The 18,616-nt window shown below is 45.3% G+C and overlaps 1 protein-coding gene across 3 annotated transcripts in view; it reads right to left on the reverse strand.

Moving 5' to 3' along the window:
- The window catches only part of LOC126262828 (uncharacterized), a 116,809-nt gene that overhangs the window by 59,435 nt on the left and 38,758 nt on the right, over window positions 1-18,616 (reverse strand). For all 3 annotated transcript variants that reach the window (XM_049959678.1, XM_049959680.1, XM_049959679.1), the window contains 2 exons: window positions 6,337-6,535; window positions 5,631-6,077 (listed from right to left, as the gene is read on the reverse strand). In XM_049959678.1, coding sequence (XP_049815635.1) covers window positions 5,631-6,077; window positions 6,337-6,535 — 646 coding nt within the window. The remainder of the gene's footprint in view (window positions 1-5,630; window positions 6,078-6,336; window positions 6,536-18,616) is intronic.

An 18,616-nucleotide genomic window follows, 5' to 3' on the forward strand; every position in this document is an offset into this window, starting at 1 on the left:
CCACACAAACACCACGGAATGGCGGGACTGTTCCAGGGCATAGATGGACTAGGGAATGGACACTACCAGAGGGTGACGAGGGTAGCACTAGTCGATAGCTTGTAAGCTGCTCAATGAGTACACAGCAGAAATGACTCGCCAGAGCATGAGATATGGCTGCCAGCTCTGCAGTGAAAACACTGCAGCCAACTGGCAAGGAGTGCTGCTCTTATGTCCTCCATGAATATATGCAAAGTCTACGTGAACATCAGCCATTGAGCCATCGGTGTAAACCACTTCAGAGCCCCAGAACATGTCAAGAATCGAGAGGAAGAGACAGCGGAGAGCGGCAGGGTTAACAGAGTCCTTAGGCCCATGCAAAAGGTCCAGATGAAGCTGAGCCCAGGTGTACACCATGGAGGCATACATGAACAGACCACAAGCAGAGGTGGTAAATGGAAGGACTCCAGTTCGGAGGGACCACACACGAACCGCAATCTTTAGCCCCAATCTGGGCAGCCGATGCAGGAGATGGACTGCCACGTGCGGGAAAGGAGACGGTACTTCGGATTCTCAGGGGAACTATGAATGTGTGCTGTGTAACTGGCAAGCAGTTGCGCACCTCTGATCTATAGTGGAGGGACACCAGCCTCCACCAGTACGCTGGTCACCGGACTTGTCCTAAAAGCTCCTGTCGCTAATCTAACCCCACAATGGTGCACAGGGTCAAGTAAATGCAATGCTGAAGGCGCTGCAGAACCATAAACCACACTCCCATAGTCAATTCATGATTGGACAAGGGCTCTACACTGCAGCAGCGTACAGCAACTGGTGTTGCACCCTAATTGGTGTTGCTATGACAACGGAGGGCATTAACGTGCTGCCAGCACTTCTGCTTAAGCTGACAAAGATGAGGGAGCCAAGTCAATCGAGCGTTGAAAACCAGCCCTAGGAATTGATGTGTATCCACTACAGTGAGTGGATCGTCATTAAGGTTAAGTGTAGGTTCCGGATATGACGCAGACAGAAGTGCACGACACACAACTTTGCGGCTGAAAACTGGATGCCACGGGCTAGAGCCCATGACTGTGCCTTGTGGATGGCTCCCTGGAGGTGCTGCTCAGCAACAACAGTACTGGAGCAGCAGTACGAAATGCAGAAGTTGTCTGCATAGAGAGAAGGTGAGACGGAGTCCCGACATCTGCTGCTAGACCATTAACGACCACTAAAAATAGAGAGACACTCAATACAGAACCCTGCGGGACTTCATTCTCCTGGATATGGATGGAACTATGGGAGTCACCAACTTGGACACGGAAAGTACGGAACGACAGGAAGTTTTGGATAAAAATCAGGAGTGGTCTCCGAAGACCCCACTCATACAATGTGGCAAGGATATGATATTGTCAAGTCATGTCGTATGCTTTACGTGAAAAAAAAAAAAAAAAAAAAAAATGGCCAATCAGGTGTTGCCGTCTGGAAAAGGCTGTTCAGATGGCAGACTCGATGGACACAAGATTATCAGTGGTAGAGTCACCGTGGTGGAAGCCGCCCCAACATGGAGCCAACAAGCCACGTGACTCCAGGCCCCAACCCAACCGCCGACATACCATACCTTCCAGCAGCTTACACAGAACATTGGTGAGGCCGATGGGCCGATAGCTATCCACATCAAGTGGGTTTTAACCAGGTTTGAGCACCAGAAAAATGGTGCTCTCCCGCCATTGTGATGAAAAGACGCCATCGCACCAGATCCGATTGAAAATGACGCGAAGATGTCACTTATAGTCAGATGAGAGATGTTTAATATCTGGCTGTGGATGTGATCAGGCCAGGAGCTGTGTCGGGGCAATGTGCAAGGGCACTGAGGTGCTCCCACTCCGTAAATGGGGCATTATAGGATTCACTGCAGCGTGTAGTGAATGAGAGGATGTTCCCTTCCAGCCGTCATTTGAGTGTGTGAAAGACTCGGGGGTAATTCTCCGATGCAGAGGCTCGAGCAAAGTGCTCAGCAACAAAGTGCTCGGCAATTGCGTTAGCGTCGGTACATAACTCGCCATTTATGGTAACACTGGGACAGCTGTTGAGGCCTGGTACCCGAAAAGACATTTGATCTTTGCCCAGTCTTGGGAAGGTGACGTGTAGCACCAAATGGTGGAGGCTTATCTCTCCCAACACTCCTCCTTCCATTGTTTGATAAGGTAGCAAACAAGGGCACAGAGCTGTTTAAAGGTTATGAGGTGCTCCAGAGAAGGGTGCCGCTTATGCTGCTGCACAGCTCGCCGACGCTCCTTAATGCTTCTGCGACTTCCGGCGACCACCAAGGAACTGTCTTACACCTCTGGCACCCTAAAGAGTGAGGGATCACACTTTCTGCTGCAGAAACAATTGTGCTAGTCACCTGCTCAACCATCACATCGATGTTACTGTGGGGGGGGGGGGGGAGATTCAGCGGTGACAGCAGAGGTGAAAGTTCCCCAGTCCACCTTGTTCACAGCTCATCTGGGCAGGCATCCGTGTACCTGACACCGGGGCTGTGACAGGAAGTGATCACTGCCACACAGGTCGTCATATGCTCTCCAGTGGCTAGATGGGAGAAGTCCTGGGCTGCAAATTGATAAATCAATGGCTGAGTAACTACCATGAGCCACACTGAAATGTGTGGCAGCCCCAGTATTTAAGAGGCAGAGGTCGAATTGCGACAGTAAAGTTCCGACATCTCTGCCTCGGCCAGTGAGCATGGTACACCCCACAATGGGTTATGGGCATTAAAATCTCCCAGAAGCAGGAAAGGTTTAAAAATGATCAATCAGTGCAGCTAATACATTCAGGAATACTGCACCATCTGGAGGAAGATATACATTGCAGACAGTTCTTTCCTGTGTCGTCCTTATTCTGACAGCCACAGCTTCAAAAGTGGTTTGAAGGGGCACATGTTCACTATAGACCTAATTTAGGACATAAACGCCAACTCCACCTGACACTCTATTATAGTCGCTACGGTTCCTGTAATATTTCTTATAGCTGCGGAGGGCAAGGGTCCACATTTCTGGGAACCAGGTTTCCTGGAGGGCAATGCAGATAGCAGGTGTAAAGCGTAATAGTTGCCATAGCTCAGCCAGGCGGCGGAAAAAACCGCCGCAATTCCACTGGAGGATGACATCGTGAGACTGGGAAGGCATGGAACATTCCATGAGGCAGTTTACGCCTAAGAGTCACTTGCTGCCACCAATTTATTGCCTGAGCAGTCTATATCCATTGTGTCTGAGGGTCTGGCTCCTCAGCGGATGCCAAAATCTCCACCCTATCCTCAGTCGCAGAGCTTGTAGGTAGTGGTGGTGTGGGTGCCAATGCAATTTCCTTGGTCTTAAGGGTTTTCTTTTTGGATTTCTCTCGCTGCTCCTTGGGTTTCCCTGGCTGGGAGGACTTCACTAGCTCAGTCTCCAGGACTGAGGAGGAGCATGAGGCCCTACGACCAGCTGCTTTTGGGCTCTTCAGCCACTGGCGGGTGTCGTCTTTCCCACTAGAAGAAACCTGGGGAGGGAGCGACCCAAGGGACCCCTTCCTAGCGATTGAAGCCGAAGAAGACTCACGCTTCTCTGGCTTAGAAGTGAGGACGGACTTCCCCGATGGTTGGGGGGGGGGGGATGTTGCTCCCGAAGTAGGTGGTGCAGGAGCAACAGGGAGGGAAATGACCCCCCACCATCAAAGGGGCAGGTGTAGCCTTCCGGCTCAGAGGTGACCTGGGTTGGCGGAGCTGATGGTGCCAGAACTGTTGTAGCTGCAGAATAAGACGATGTCATACGCACAGGATGCGGGCGTTCAAATTTTCTATTAGCCTTAGTGCAGATCAGTCTATCCAGGGTCTTGTACTCCAAGATCTTCCTTTCTTTCTGGAGAATCCTGGAGTCAGGTGAGCAAGGCAAATGTTGCTCTCTGCAGTTGACACAGATGGGAGGCTGGGCACCTGGAGTATTGGGATGTGATGGGCCTCTCCAATCTCGGCATGCGATGTTTGAAGTACAGCAGGATGACATATGGCCGAACTTCCAGCACTTAAGCACCGCATCAGGGGAGGGATATAGGGCTTCACATCACACCAGTAGACCATCACCCTGACCTTCTCGGGCAATGTATCACCCTCACAAGCCAAGATGAAGGCACCAGTGGCAATCTGATTATCCTTCGGACCCTGGTGGACACGCTGGATGAAATGTACACCTCGTCGCTCAAAACTGGCGTGCAGCTCATCATCGGACTGCAAAAGAAGGTCTCTGTGAAATATGATATCCTGGACCATATTTAAGCTCTTATGGGGCATGATGGTTACAGACCACCCCCCCCCCCCCCCAGCTTGTCACAAATGGGCAACTCCTGTGACTGGGCAGGGGATGCTGTTTTGATCAAGACTGATCCAGATCTCATTTTGGACATGCCTTCCATCTCCCCGAACTTGTCCTCTAAATGCTCAACAAAAAAAACTGAGGCTTCATCGTCATGAAAGATTCACCATCAGCTCTCGGACATACAATGTACCGGGACGAATTAGATCTGCTGCCACCCTTAGCCTGACGTTCCTCCCATTGTGTAGCCAGGGAGGGGAATTATTTGGGTTTGTACTTCTGTGCGTTGAATTGAGCTCGTGATCACTTAGAGACTGCTGGTGTTTCTCCATCAGCAATAGATGATGGACTATGCTTCATCATGTGTCATCTGCCCTGATGCCACCCACTCCGACCAGGGGCCCTCCCCACGGGTGCCACTCAGCCGCAGTGAAGGCCACCTGGCAGGATGGCCATTGCTGGGAGTCCCGATGCCCCAAGGGGATGGGCATCTACCCCTTGGCATACGTGGGGAGTTAACGGTGCAGGCATCAACAGAGCTATCCCTGCGTGGTCAGGGGGCTACAACCAACAGAGTACATAGCAGCCCCACCACAACGGACTGGCTACCGTGCTGGATATCAGGTGCAAAGAAGTCCATGGTCATCGTCGACGCAGAAATCGACACTGCATAGTGCATGATAAAAAACGCACCCAGGAAGGTGTCCTTGCCCAAGAGATGGAGAATGGGCAGGACTGCAATGCAACGACGAGAAAGTGGGCTAAAGATCTCAATGCACGATGGACACGATGCATCTTGTAAGGCGCCCTTCCCCAACTGGCTCGCTCTTCGGGAAAATTTTGAAGAATGGAGGTCAAACCCCACAGGGAACCATCACAAAGGCCGAAATGTGTGAAACTCCTTTTAGTTGCCTCGTATGACAGGCAGGAATACCTCGGGCCTATTCTAACACCCTGACCCGCAGGGGGTACCGGCAGGTTACTTGCACAGCCACTGTGGGAGGTGAAAAGAGAAGAACTTTTCTTGGACTTTTAATAATTTAACTCCAAATAATTTACTATTCTCTTGCTACTTTCTAAGACACAATTCGCCTGTTAATACGCACAGATTAACCAAAATCAACAAGTCTCTTCTAAATAGTTTAACAAGGTATCTCACCTTAATCTGTTCCATTATTTTTATCATGAATATCTCAGTATTAAAGCCACTAAACCTAATTTACAGCCAGGTAAAATCATTCCCGATTGAAGTTTTAACAAACTTCAAAGCTCTTATAAGCTAGACAAAACTTGTGCAATTAATCTTACCATTGGGGAACAATGAGGCTTGAGGATAGAGTGGATCTGTATTTGTGGTATCTGATGCTGGAATAAAATGATCATACAGATTCATGTTAGTGTTCATATTAGCTTCTGGAAGAAACGAACTAGCTGGTACGTCACCAACACATTCACTTTGAAAAAATGGGGTTGTATGGCCTCTGTCAGAAAATGCTGTGAAGCTACTGTCAGTTGATGATCTTGATGGGTCCAACCAGTTTTCTGGCATTACAGGTGTTGGCAGTAAAGGTGAACATATCTTTTCTGGTAATATTGGCGGCCTCTCCTGTTCATTTTCCTGTGTGTACGCCAAGATTTTGCTTTTATTTTCCTGCTCCCTTTCTGCAGTATCTGGATTACTCCCATCCTGCCCTTCATGATTGGTAGCTACCTCTGAGGCTGCTTTATCATCACCACCATCATCTCCAGGTCCATCTGCAAAATTACATGGGTTTCGTTAGAAATGGTTTTTCTGAAACAAAGTTTACTGTTAGAGACAAGCATGCTCTTTTACATAAAGTATGTATGTCGTCCTAAAAAGAGCACACACTGTCCACTGCAGTATTTCAGACAGCCTTTTTTTTAAATATACAAACCAATTACAGCTTAAATTTACATGTTTAAGTGTATCTGTACATGTTAATACCTTTAAAAAGTGTTGAAGAATGAGATTTCTTAGAGGAATATGATCTACCTGACTCAAAATGTTTTCTGGATGGATCCAACCAATTGTGTGGCATAGGTGGCGTCGGCAACAAAGAAGACTGTTGCTCATTTGTGTCATCTTTTTCTTCTACTCCATTCGAGCCTGAAGAGTCAGTTGGTTTCCCAGGACTTTCCTTCTCTGCAAGAACAGGCTGAGAACTAAGCTCAGATTTCTCTGATTGTGAGACCTGAAAAATTTAGATAAATTTACACCGTGAATAAAACAAAATTTCTTTCAGTGGCACATACATACTGTTAATGGTGTTTTGCTGAAAGCGTGCCAATTTCGTTTTTTTATCGCCAAGTCAACTCAAAGCTGGTTGTTCATGCTGAATTCACTCCATACAAACTATGTTCAGTCACAATTTAGAAGGCCAAAAGATGAGAAGGGAGGAAAGAAGAATGGAAAGGAGAGGGGGGGTTGAGGGCGGGGGGGGGGGGGGGGGAGCGGATGTAGAGGCGGGCGGAGTGGAGGAATGGGAGACAAGGGTGAGGGCAGGCAGTGGGAAAAATGGAGAAAAGAATGAGAGGAACAGAAGTGAATGCAGAAATGGCCAAGAGGATGGACGGGAGATTGGAGAAGGGCAAGGAGGAAGGGGATGGCGCAGAAAGGACAAGACTGACTGGGAACGGCAAGATAGAACAGAATATGTATAATATGTTAATTAAGGGAAAGACAATCCATCACCTATAGAGGACTGACATGTGGAGCACAGAAACACATGGCAGAAAACATTATTTGCACTAGCTTTCAACCAATTGCTCTTTTTCTAGCATAACTACACACATTCACTCATACAACCACACTAATGCACACTGATTACTGAAAGCAGTTGCCTGGGCTTATGGAGGTGGGGAGGGGATGGAGAAGAACACCAAGGCACGGAAGGGGTAGTGGGATAGAGCAAGGTAAGTCTCTCAGTAGACGGCTCAGTGGCTACTCAACAATACAGAAAGGATTCAGAAGGCGGGGGGGGGGGCACAGGAAGATTGGTGGGAGGAGGCAGTACATGATCTGGACAGGGAAGGAGTGGACAGAAGAAAGAAGGGAAAAGTTTCAGTGAAGCAGAGGGAAGCAGGTTAACAGAGCTTTGGGTCAGGGTGATTAATTGGGTGCAGGAAATGCTGGAGAGAAAATTCTCCATATGCTCAGTTCAGAGAAACTTATTCTGGAAGGAAGTAGACAAATGACCCACATGGCAAAGTAGCTGTTTATGCTATGTTTGTTGTGGCGCAGTGCACAGGGAAAAAGGATATGACAGAAGTGTGAGAAAGTGTGATGTGGGTTACAAGTGGAGCTTCAGATGAGGCAGCACCAAGTAAATTGGGGTTGACTAAACCAACTCTACAGAAAGCCTGGCATTATGTCTTAAGTCTTTAGTGATGACACAATGCATAGGCATTCTCACACGGTGCGGTCATGAGTGAATCTATAGTGTTGCTACATGTGTGACACTTATTGTGGTTTTGAGACTATCCCAGTTTTAGTGATAGGTTTCACAATGGTGTACAAGTATTGTCGGTTGGTTGATTTGGGGGAGGGGACCAAACAGTGAGGTCATTGGTCCCATTGGATTAGGGAAGGATGGGGAAGGTAGTCAGAAATGCCCTTTCAAAGGAACTATCACAGCATTTTCCTAAAGTGATTTAGGGAAATAATTGAAAATCTAACTCAGGATGGTCAGATGTAGGTTTGAACCATCACCCTCCCAAATGAGAGTTCAGTGTGCTTACCACTGCAACACCTGGCTGAGTACAAGTGTTATGTTCCTCGCTGTAAAGGAAATATTTAAATGGACTCAAGATGGTTTTCCTTCCTAAAGAAGGAGACCCGCACCGCTGACTAGGCAAGGTCCTAGCGGAGGTGGTTTGCCATTGCCTTCCTCCGACCATAACGGAGATGCATGATGATGATGAAGATGGCACAACACCCAGTCATCTCGAGGCAGCGAAAATCCCTGACCCCGCCGGGAATCGAACCAGGGACCCCTGTGCGTGAAGCGAGAACGCTACCACAAGACCACGAGCTGTGGATGTAATGCATTTGAATGAGCATTTAATTAACCATTATTTTTTAAATGGTATTCAGGTCTGCGAACTACATTTTCCAAACGAAGATATTTTAAAATGTACCACATGCTTGGATGCAAAATCTGGATGAAAAACAATGGCATAACTTTCGAGATGAATCTGTGCCATCAATTTTTCCCCAACTGCCCTCAATATCTCACAGTGAACAAAAATAAAGGAAATGACCATGAAGCAAGAAGAACACGGCTGTACTACTGTGACACTGAAAACCCCACATCTGCTGTCACACCACTGATGGTCTCTCGAAAGTGAGGGACACTTGACACTGAGGCATGCAAGACCCCATTCTCTTCGGTATGGGGCAGTGGGGTACTGTGGGAAGCATCAACTTGAACCCAAGAAAGTAAAGTGTGCAAGAAGTTCTATACAAAAAGTGGAAGTGGGCCCCGGTGACACCACTAATGCAAGGTAGTGAGAATGTGGTGTTACCATGTTGCCTCAAAGCCTTTTGTAGGCTGAAGACGAGAGCAATAAGGTGTTGACATCAGTCAGAAGCTGATTAGATGGCAGACTTAATCCAAACAAAATTAACAGCAGCAGAAAAACCTTGGCAAAAATCAGTCTGGGAATGAGCCAGAAGGCCCAGAGACTCAAGGAGCCAACACAGCCAGCGGTTCACCATGCATTCGAGCAACTTGCAGAGAATATTGGTGAGACTAACTGGACGATAGCTGTCTATCTCTAGAGGACACATACCCCGTTTCAGTACCAGGACAATGATGCTTTCTCACCACTGGAAAGTGAATTCACCCTCACTTCAGATACGATTGGAGATGGTAAGCAGATGACGCTGACAATCCACTGATTTGGTTGTCGATGTGGTCTGACCCCGGGGCTGTAACAGGGCAAAGGGATAGGGCATTGAAGAATTCCAACTCACTGAATGGAACATTTTAGAGCTCCAGTTGGTGTGCAGTGAAAGGTAAGTGCAATCACTACACCCTCTGTTTATGGACACATAAGGCGGGTTGATAGTTCTCAGACACAAAGCTCAATCATAATGCAGAGCAAATATTCTACGACAGTGAAAACAGCACAGTTCAAGAAATACCATGTACACCTGCGGAGGACTGGTATTCCTAGTGGTGTCAGATCTTTACTAAAACCTGTGAAGGAGGTGTACGTGGTTCAAAGGTTAAAATGTACCATTCCCACCATTCTTCCTTCTGTCATTTTATTAAGTGGCAGACCCAGGCACAGAGCCATTCAATGGCAATGAGGTACTACATCAATGGATGCCGCTTATGGAGCTGGAGAGCTTGCCTGCAACCTCTAATGACCTCAGCAATTTCCGAGGTCTACCAAGGTACTATCTTCCTTCTATCCCACAGAACAGGGAATTGCTAAGTCAGCTGCTGTTGCACTCTACAGCCATGTCAATGCCTCAATGTAATGGGGAGTTAAGAATGACAGAGGAGATGACAGCATACCAGTCAGCACTGTGCAGAGCCCATCCAAGCATGTGCCCAGGGGAGTGATGCCGAGGGAAAGACAGGAAGATCGGAAAGTGATCACTATCATACAGGTCATCATGGATCCACTAATGGAAGGATAGGAGAAGACCAGGCCTGCAAATAGAAAGATCAATTAAGTATGCGGAGGCACCAGTATTCAAGAGACAGAGCTCGAGATTGCCAGTAAGTTTCCAATGTCTTTCCCACAGCCAGTGATCATGTTCCATCCAACGAAGGGTTATGGGCATAGAAGTCACCAAGATTAGAAAAGGTGGGGGGAGCCGAGAAACCTATGCGGACAGTATTTTTGGGGCACTCCACAATTGAGAGGGAAACAAACATTACAGAGGGTAAAATCCTGAAATGCCCTTACCCGAACAGCCACATCCTTCGAAGTTGTATCAAGAGGCACACGTTCATTATATACAGAGTTCAGAACATATGTGCAAACTCCATCCTACACCCTATCGCAGTCAGCAAGATTCTTAAAATATTCCCTGTAGCCACAATGGGCAGAGGTCTGCATTGCTGGAATCCAGATTTCCTGAACGGCAATGCAGAAAGCAGGGGAGGAGCTTAAGAGATGTCGTAGCTCAGTCAAGTGGTGGAAAAACCAGTTCCACTGAAGAATCATACTTTCAGTGTACTGAAGCGTGGGAAAAGACCAAGGAGGTTGTGTCCCAGGGTGCTGTCACCAGTTGAGAGGTCATGATATCAACACTCATAGGTTCTGAGACATGTTGTGTGGTGCAATCTGGAGCCCCAGGGACCAGAGGGATTACCATCTCTGCCACTTACGCAACACATGGAATCTGGTGGGGGCCACTGGAATCTCCATCTTCAAAGATTTCTTTTTGTCTTTCTTCCTTCACAGGGTTTGGATGACTGGAAGGGTCTCCCTGAATTAATTTCCGTGACTAATAAAGACTGTGAAGCCCTACAACCAGCAGCCTGTGGCTCCTTCAGCCACTGGCTAGTACCCGGTTGCAGACTGACAGAAACCTTGGAGGGAAGTGTCCCAAGGGACCTCTTCCTGGCTTGAAAAGCCACAACCATCAGGAGGCAGCAGGAAAAGAACCCACAACCATTAGGAGGCAGCAGGAAAAGAACCCACAACCATCAGGGGACGGGCACAGTTGAGAGGCCCCAAGGGTTTGCAGGAGGAGGCATAATAGGCGAGAGTGTTATCATCTGAAAGTGTGATGATGTCATTGATGAAGCATATGATATTGTCAAGCATGCAGTATGTACATGCTCATACTTTTTCTTCACCTCTTGGTATCATTGTCCAGATTCTTACATTCCTGTGCTTTTTTCCTCTCTGAGACACAGAGCAGTATGGTGAGCATGGAGATTGGTGCTCTCCACAACAGGGGAGGGGCACAAGAAACGTTAGCATGCAACAGTCATCCACAATCCCTACAGACTGGGCTGGAGTCGAAACGTGAAGACATGCCCACATTTCACACATTTGAAGCACCAAATGGGGGATGGGGGACACCACATGGTTTCACATCACATTGGTATACCATCGTCTTGATCTTCTCAGTCAACAAATTGCCCTCAAAGGTCATAATGAAGGCCGCAGTAGCAACCTTATTGTCTTTTGGACACAGTGTATACTCCACCACTCCAAGCTGCTGCATAGCTCATCGTCAGTCTGCAAGAGAAGGTCATGATGGAAAACAATGCGTTGAACCATGTTTAAATTACTGGAGCGATAGTGGCCGCAATGTCACCGAACTTGTCACACACAAGCAATGCCCGTGACTGGGCAGGGGCTGCTGTTTAAACCAAAATTGACCTACTCTTCATGTTGGAGACCCCTGCAACTTCCCCAAACTTATCCTCTACATTCTCTACAAAGAATAAAAGCTTTGTGGATAAAAGACTCCCCACATGTCCTTGTACAAACCTGGTACTGGAGGGAATATTCCTCTGCTTGTCACTTAGCCCTACATTCCTTCCACACCTTATACAGGGAAGGAAACATTTTTGGGCCATATCTCTGTCTTGAGCGAGTACTTTTTTGGGCCATATCTCTGTGTCTTGAGCGAGTACTTTCTTTCTGAAGTTACTGATGGGGTCGTATGACCATCACTGGGAGAAAGCTTCATCTGCTTTATATGCAAAGGTGCCAGCCACTGTGAACAGAGGCTCTCCCCTCAGACACCACCCAGACCCAGCCTCAGCGACGGCTGTCTGGTCAGTAATTCATCGCTTGAGTCCCTATGCCCCAGTCATGACGGGCACACACTCGGAATTCATGGGGAGGCCCCAAACAGTGCAATCCCTGTGTCTTACACGATTAGTTAATCTGCAGGTTATTGCTCCATTTGCATTATCTTTTAAATTCCTACCACTCAGGACACTGAAAATTTATCACACAGAGAGTATGTTTCATAGGTTATGGCAATTAGTGGTCAGACAGCAGCAGATCAAAATTTGCAATTTATCTGAAGTGTTAGCTTAACAGAAAAAATTATTTGCACTTTCACACACATAATTGTGACAGTATGTGTTCAAAACCTGCTGCTCCAAGTGACTTACACAATCGATACAGTACGTAATTCATTCTAACTGTTCACAAAGCATATACTGCCATACTTAAATTTCTTAATCCAACACCCACAGACTTGCTGCTGTTTACACACGATTAGTACATCATATGAGAAGTCGAGCCTGTACTGGATGTGTTAACTCATAGTTTCTGCTTTAAGCAGTATGATGTGTACAATGTCACGTATAAGACAAAATACTGAACAGTAGCATTTATTGACAATAAGTATGCATAGCAGAAAACTATTTAATGAAAAAATTTAGAGAATGTTCATTTGTTCATGTCATCATCAAATGCAAAAATAAATATGTAATTCTAAGCACAATGTGAAAACTGGTGTACAATTATAAAATAATTTTTGTAGCAGCTAGGAAGCTAAAGTATTTTCTAAAAACAGAAATTTAGCTGCTTCTTGCTATCAAAATAATTTTATAACTGTATACCAGTTATCAAATTTTGATTAAAATTACATATTTATGTTTGCACTTGACAATGACATGAACATCCAATCAAACTCTCAATTTTACTGTCAAATAGTTTTCCACTGTGGAATCTTATTGACAGTAAATGTTACTGTGCAATTATTTTGTCTTATTTGTGATGATGTACATAAGTAAGATTTGGAAATATGCCTTGGATTGTGGTCCTATATACAGGGTGAGTCAGGAGGAAAGGTACATGCTTTGACGGGTGATACTAGTGTTGATTCTGAACAAAATACTCTAATTAACATATGCCCTTTTCCTAATCGTTTCTGGGTAAATCAATGAAAACAACTATAAACCAGAAATGTGTAGCATCATCCTTACTAACCGCGTCAGTACGCAGTTCACTTGCGCATGGTTAGTTGTTTACATCAAGTCTCAGTCCAATAGCACTTTTAGTGCACGGTACCACACGGTTGTTACATGAACAACAAATACAGTTTTGTGAAGTGAAAATGCCACAGATCTTCACACATCCAGAGTATGCTGACATGGTGTTTGTCTATGGTTTGTCCAATGGGAATTCCAGAGCTGCTGTGCGAGAATACCAACAACGATTTTCGAATCGCAGAGTGCCTGATAGCAGGGTGTTTCACGGATTGCGTGAGTGTGGTACGCTTCCCAGCACAAATGTTGTCTCTGAATGTCCTGTACAACAAACTCTTAATGAAGCTAGAACATTCTTCAAGTAGTGGAACACAACCCTACTACTACTACTACTACTACTACATCATGTTCGCCCTGACTGCTACATCTATAGAGTTAATTCCCAGTTTTTCTTTGATTTCCTCATTGTGGACACCCTCCTGCCATTGTTCCCATCTACTAGTACCTGCAATCATCCTAGCTACTTTCATATCCGTAACCTCAACCTTGTTGATAAGGTAACCTGAATCCACCCAGCTTTCGCTCCCATACAACAAAGTTGGTCGAAAGATTGAACGGTGCACAGATAACTTAGTCTTGGTACTGACTTCCTTCCTGCAGAAGAGAGTAGATCGTAGCTGAGCACTCACTGCATTAGCTTTGCTACACCTCGCTTCCAGTTCTTTCACTATGTTGCCATCCTGTGAGAATATGCATCCTAAGTACTTGAAACCGTCCACCTGTTCTAACTTTGTTCCTCCTATTTGGCACTCAATCCGTTTATATTTCTTTCCCACTGACATTACTTTCGTTTTGGAGATGCTAATCTTCATACCATAGTCCTTACATTTCTGATCTAGCTCTGAAATATTACTTTGCAAACTTTCAATCGAATCTGCCATCACAACTAAGTTATCCGCATATGCGAGACTGCTTATTTTGTGTTCACATATCTTAATCTCACCCAGCCAGTCTATTGTTTTCAACATATGATCCATAAATAATATGAACAACAGTGGAGACAGGTTGTAGCCTTGTCTTACCCCTGAAACTACTCTGAACCATGAACTCAATTTACCGTCAACTCTAACTGCTGCCTGACTATCCATGTAAAGACCTTTAATTGCTTGCAAAAGTTTGCCTCCTATTCCATAATCTTGTAGAACAGACAATAACTTCCTCCTAGGAACCCGGTCATATGCCTTTTCTAGATCTATAAAGCATAGATACAATTCCCTGTTCCACTCATAACACTTTTCCATTATTTGCCGTAAGCTAAAGATCTGGTCCTGACAACCTCTAAGAGGCCTAAACCCACACTGATTTTCATCCAATTGGTCCTCAACTAATACTCGCACTTTCCTTTCAACAATACCTGAGAAGATTTTACCCACAACGCTGATTAAAGAGATACCTCTGTAGTTGTTACAATCTTTTCTGTTTCCATGTTTAAAGATTGGTGTGATTACTGCTTTTGCCCAGTCTGATGGAACCTGTCCCGACTCCCAGGCCATTTCAATTATCCTGTGTAGCCATTTAAGACCTGACATTCCACTGTATTTGATGAGTTCCGACTTAATTTCATCCACCCCAGCCGCTTTATTACACTGCAATCTATTGACCATTTTCTCCACTTCCTCAAATGTGATCCTATTTCCATCATCATTCCAATCCCATTGTACATCGAAATCTGAAACATTACTGATCGCATTTTCACCTACATTGAGCAACTCTTCAAAATATTCCCTCCATTTGCCCAAGGCATCCACCGGATTCACCAGCAGTTTTCCTGACCTGTCCAAGATACTTGTCATTTCCTTCTTACCTCCCTTTCGAAGACTGCTAATTACACTCCAGAATGGTTTTCCAGCAGCTTGACCCAAAGTCTCCAACCTGTTTCCAAAGTCTTCTCACGATTTCTTCTTGGATGCTGCAATTATCTGTTTGGCTTTGTTTCTTTCTTCGACATAACTTTCTCTGTCTACCTGGGTTCAGGTATGTAGCCATTTTTGATACGCCTTCTTTTTCCTTTTACAGGCTGCCTTGACTGTATCATTCCACCAAGCTGTTTGCTTCAACCTACCTTTACACACTACTGTTCAAAGACATTCTTTAGCCACTTATAGTACTGTGTCCCTGTACCTTGTCCATTCCTTTTCCAATGATTGTAATTGACTACATTCAACTAACTGGTACCTTTCTGAGATCGCTGTTATGTACTTGTGCCTGATTTCCTTATCCTGAAGTTTCTCCACCCTTATCCTCCAACATATGGACCTGACCTCCTGCACTTTCGGCCTCACAATCCCTATTTCACTGCAGATTAAATAATGATCAGTGTCATCAAAGAATCCCCTGAATACACGTGTGTCCCTCACAGCCTTCCTGAATTCCTGATCTGTTATTATATAGTCAATGACAGATCTGGTTCCCCTGCCTTCCCAAGTATACCGGTGAATGTTCTTATGTTTAAAAAAGGAGTTTGTGATTACTAAGCCCATACTGGCACAGAAATCCAAGAGTTGTTTCCCGTTCCTGTTGGCCTCCATATCCTCTCCAAATTTACCCATAACCTTTTCATACCCTTCTGTTCGATTTCCAATCCTGGCGTTAAAATCACCCATGAGCAGAACACTGTCCTTGTCCTTTACTCTAACAACTACATCACTGAGTGCCTCATAAAAACTATCCATCTTATGTTGATCTGTCCCTTCACAATGCGAATATACTGACACAATCCTAATTTTCTTGCTAGACACTGTCAAATCTATCCACATCAGTCGTTCGTTTACATACCTTATTGCAACTACGCTGGGTTCCATTTCTTTCCTGATGTAAAGCCCTACACCCCATTGTGCTATTCCTGCTTTGACTCCTGACAGGTAGACCTTGTATTCTCCCACTTCCTCTTCTTTCTCACCCCTTACCCGAATGTCAGTAACAGCTAAAATGTCCAGCCCCATCTTACTTGCAGCCTCTGCCAGCTCTACCTTCTTCCCAGAGTAGCCCCCATTGATATTAATAGCTCCCCATCTCATTACCATTTGTTTGCCAAGTCGTATCTTAGGAGTCCCTGGTTTGTCAGTTAGAGGTGGGACTCCGTCACCTCCAAAGGTCCGAGGCATTTTGCTCTGATTGTTGCCAGCATCATATTTAAAGTACCAGGGAAGCAGGTTGCTAGCCTTACTTGCCCCGAGTCCCATTGGGTTTTACCCCTAACGGCTGAGGGACTAACCGGTGGATTTGGTAGTCTTTGCCCTACTACTACCTCTAGAAGAATTGCTGCCCAACTTGGTATTCCACAAACAAGAGTGATACGCACAGTACATGAGCACGGTCTGTATCCCTTCCATCAGCACAGCGTACAACATCTGCATGAAGGAAATGCTGCGGCCTGGCAGGAATTCTGTCAATGGATCATTGACAATGAGCAATTAATTTCACGTATTCTGTCACTGATGAGTCAACATTTACCCGCAACGGAAACAACGTCACATGCAACTCTCATGTATGGGAAAATAAAAATGTGCACGCTACTGTGGAAATGAATTTTCAACGTTTCCCAGTCAGCGTGTGGAGAGGTGTTACTGATGTCCAACTTATCGCTCCAGTTGTTTTAGATAACCGTCTTACTGGAACATGCTATCTTGAGTTTCTTCCCCCGTGAGCCATAGACCTTGCCGTTGGTGGGGAGGCTTGCGTGCCTCAGCAATACAGATAGCTGTACCGTAGGTGCAACCACAACGAAGGGGTAACTATTGAGAGGCCAGACAAACGTGTGGTTCCTGAAGAGGGGCAGCAGCCTTTTCAGTAGTTGCAGGGGCAACAGTCTGGATGATTGACTGATCTGGCCTTGTAACACTAACCAAAACGGCCTTGCTGTGCTGGTACTGCAAACGGCTGAAAGCAAGGGGAAACTACAGCGTAATTTTTCCTGAGGACATGCAGCTTTACTGTATGGTTAAATGATGATGGCATCCTCTTGGGTAAAATATTCCGGAGGTAAAATAGTCCCCCATTCAGATCTCTGGGCGGGGACTACTCAGGAGGACGTCTTTATCAGGAGAAAGAAAACTGGCGTTCTACGGGTCGGAGCGTGGAATGTCAGATCCCTTAATCGGGCAGGTAGGTTAGAAAATTTAAAAAGGAAAATGGATAGGTTGCAGTTAGATATAGTGGGAATTAGTGAAGTTCGGTGGCAGGAGGAACAAGACTTATGGTCAGGCGGATACAGGGTTATAAATACAAAATCAAATAGGGGTAATGCAGAAGTAAGTTTAATAATGAATAAAAAAATAGGAGTGCGGGTAAGTTACTACAAACAGCATAGTGAATGCATTATTGTGGCCACAATAGACACGAAGCAAATGCCTACTACATTAGTACAAGTTTATATTCCAACTAGCTCTGCAGATGACGAAGAAATTGAAGAAATGTATGATGAAATAAAATAAATTATTCAGATAGTGAAGGGAGACAAAAATTTAATAGTCATGGGTGACTGGACTTCAGTAGTAGGAAAAGGGATAGAAGGAAACTTAGTAGGTGAATGTGGATTGGGGGTAAGGAATGAAAGAGGAAGCCGCCTGGTAGAATTTTGCACAGAGCACAACTTAATCATAGCTAACACTTGGTTCAAGAATCATAAAAGAAGGTTGTATACATGGAAGAAGCCTGGAGATACTGACAGGTTTCAGATAGATTATGTAATGGTAAGACAGAGACTAAGGAACCAGGTTTTAAATTATAAGACATTTCCAGGGGCAGATGTGGACTCTGACCACAATCTATTGGTTACGAACTGTAGATTAAAACTGAAGAAACTGCAAAAAGGTGGGAACTTTAGGAGATGGGACCTGGATAAACTGAAAGAACCAGAGGTTGTACAGAGTTTCAGGGAGAGCATAAGGGAACAATTGACAGGAATGGGGGAAAGAAATACAGTAGAAGAGGAATGGGGATGAAGTAGTGAAGGCAGCAGAGGATCAAGTAGGTAAAAAGACGAGGGCTAGTAGAAATCCTTGGGTAACAGAAGAAATATTGAATTTAATTCATGAAAGGAGAAAATACAAAAATGCAGTAAATGAAGCAGGCAAACAGGAATACAAGCGTCTCAAAAATGAGATCAACAGGAAGTGCAAAATGGCTAAGCAGGGATGGCTAGAGGACAAATGTAAGGATGTAGAGGCTTATCTCACTAGGAGCAAGATAGATATTGCCTACAGGAAAATTAAAGAGACCTTTGGAGAAAAGAGAACCACTTGTATGAATATCAAGAGCTCAGATGGAAACCCAGTGCTAAGCAAAGAAGGG

The sequence above is a fragment of the Schistocerca nitens genome, chromosome 6 (genome assembly GCF_023898315.1).
Source record: "Schistocerca nitens isolate TAMUIC-IGC-003100 chromosome 6, iqSchNite1.1, whole genome shotgun sequence".
In the NCBI taxonomy this organism is placed as follows: Eukaryota; Metazoa; Arthropoda; class Insecta; order Orthoptera; family Acrididae; genus Schistocerca; species Schistocerca nitens.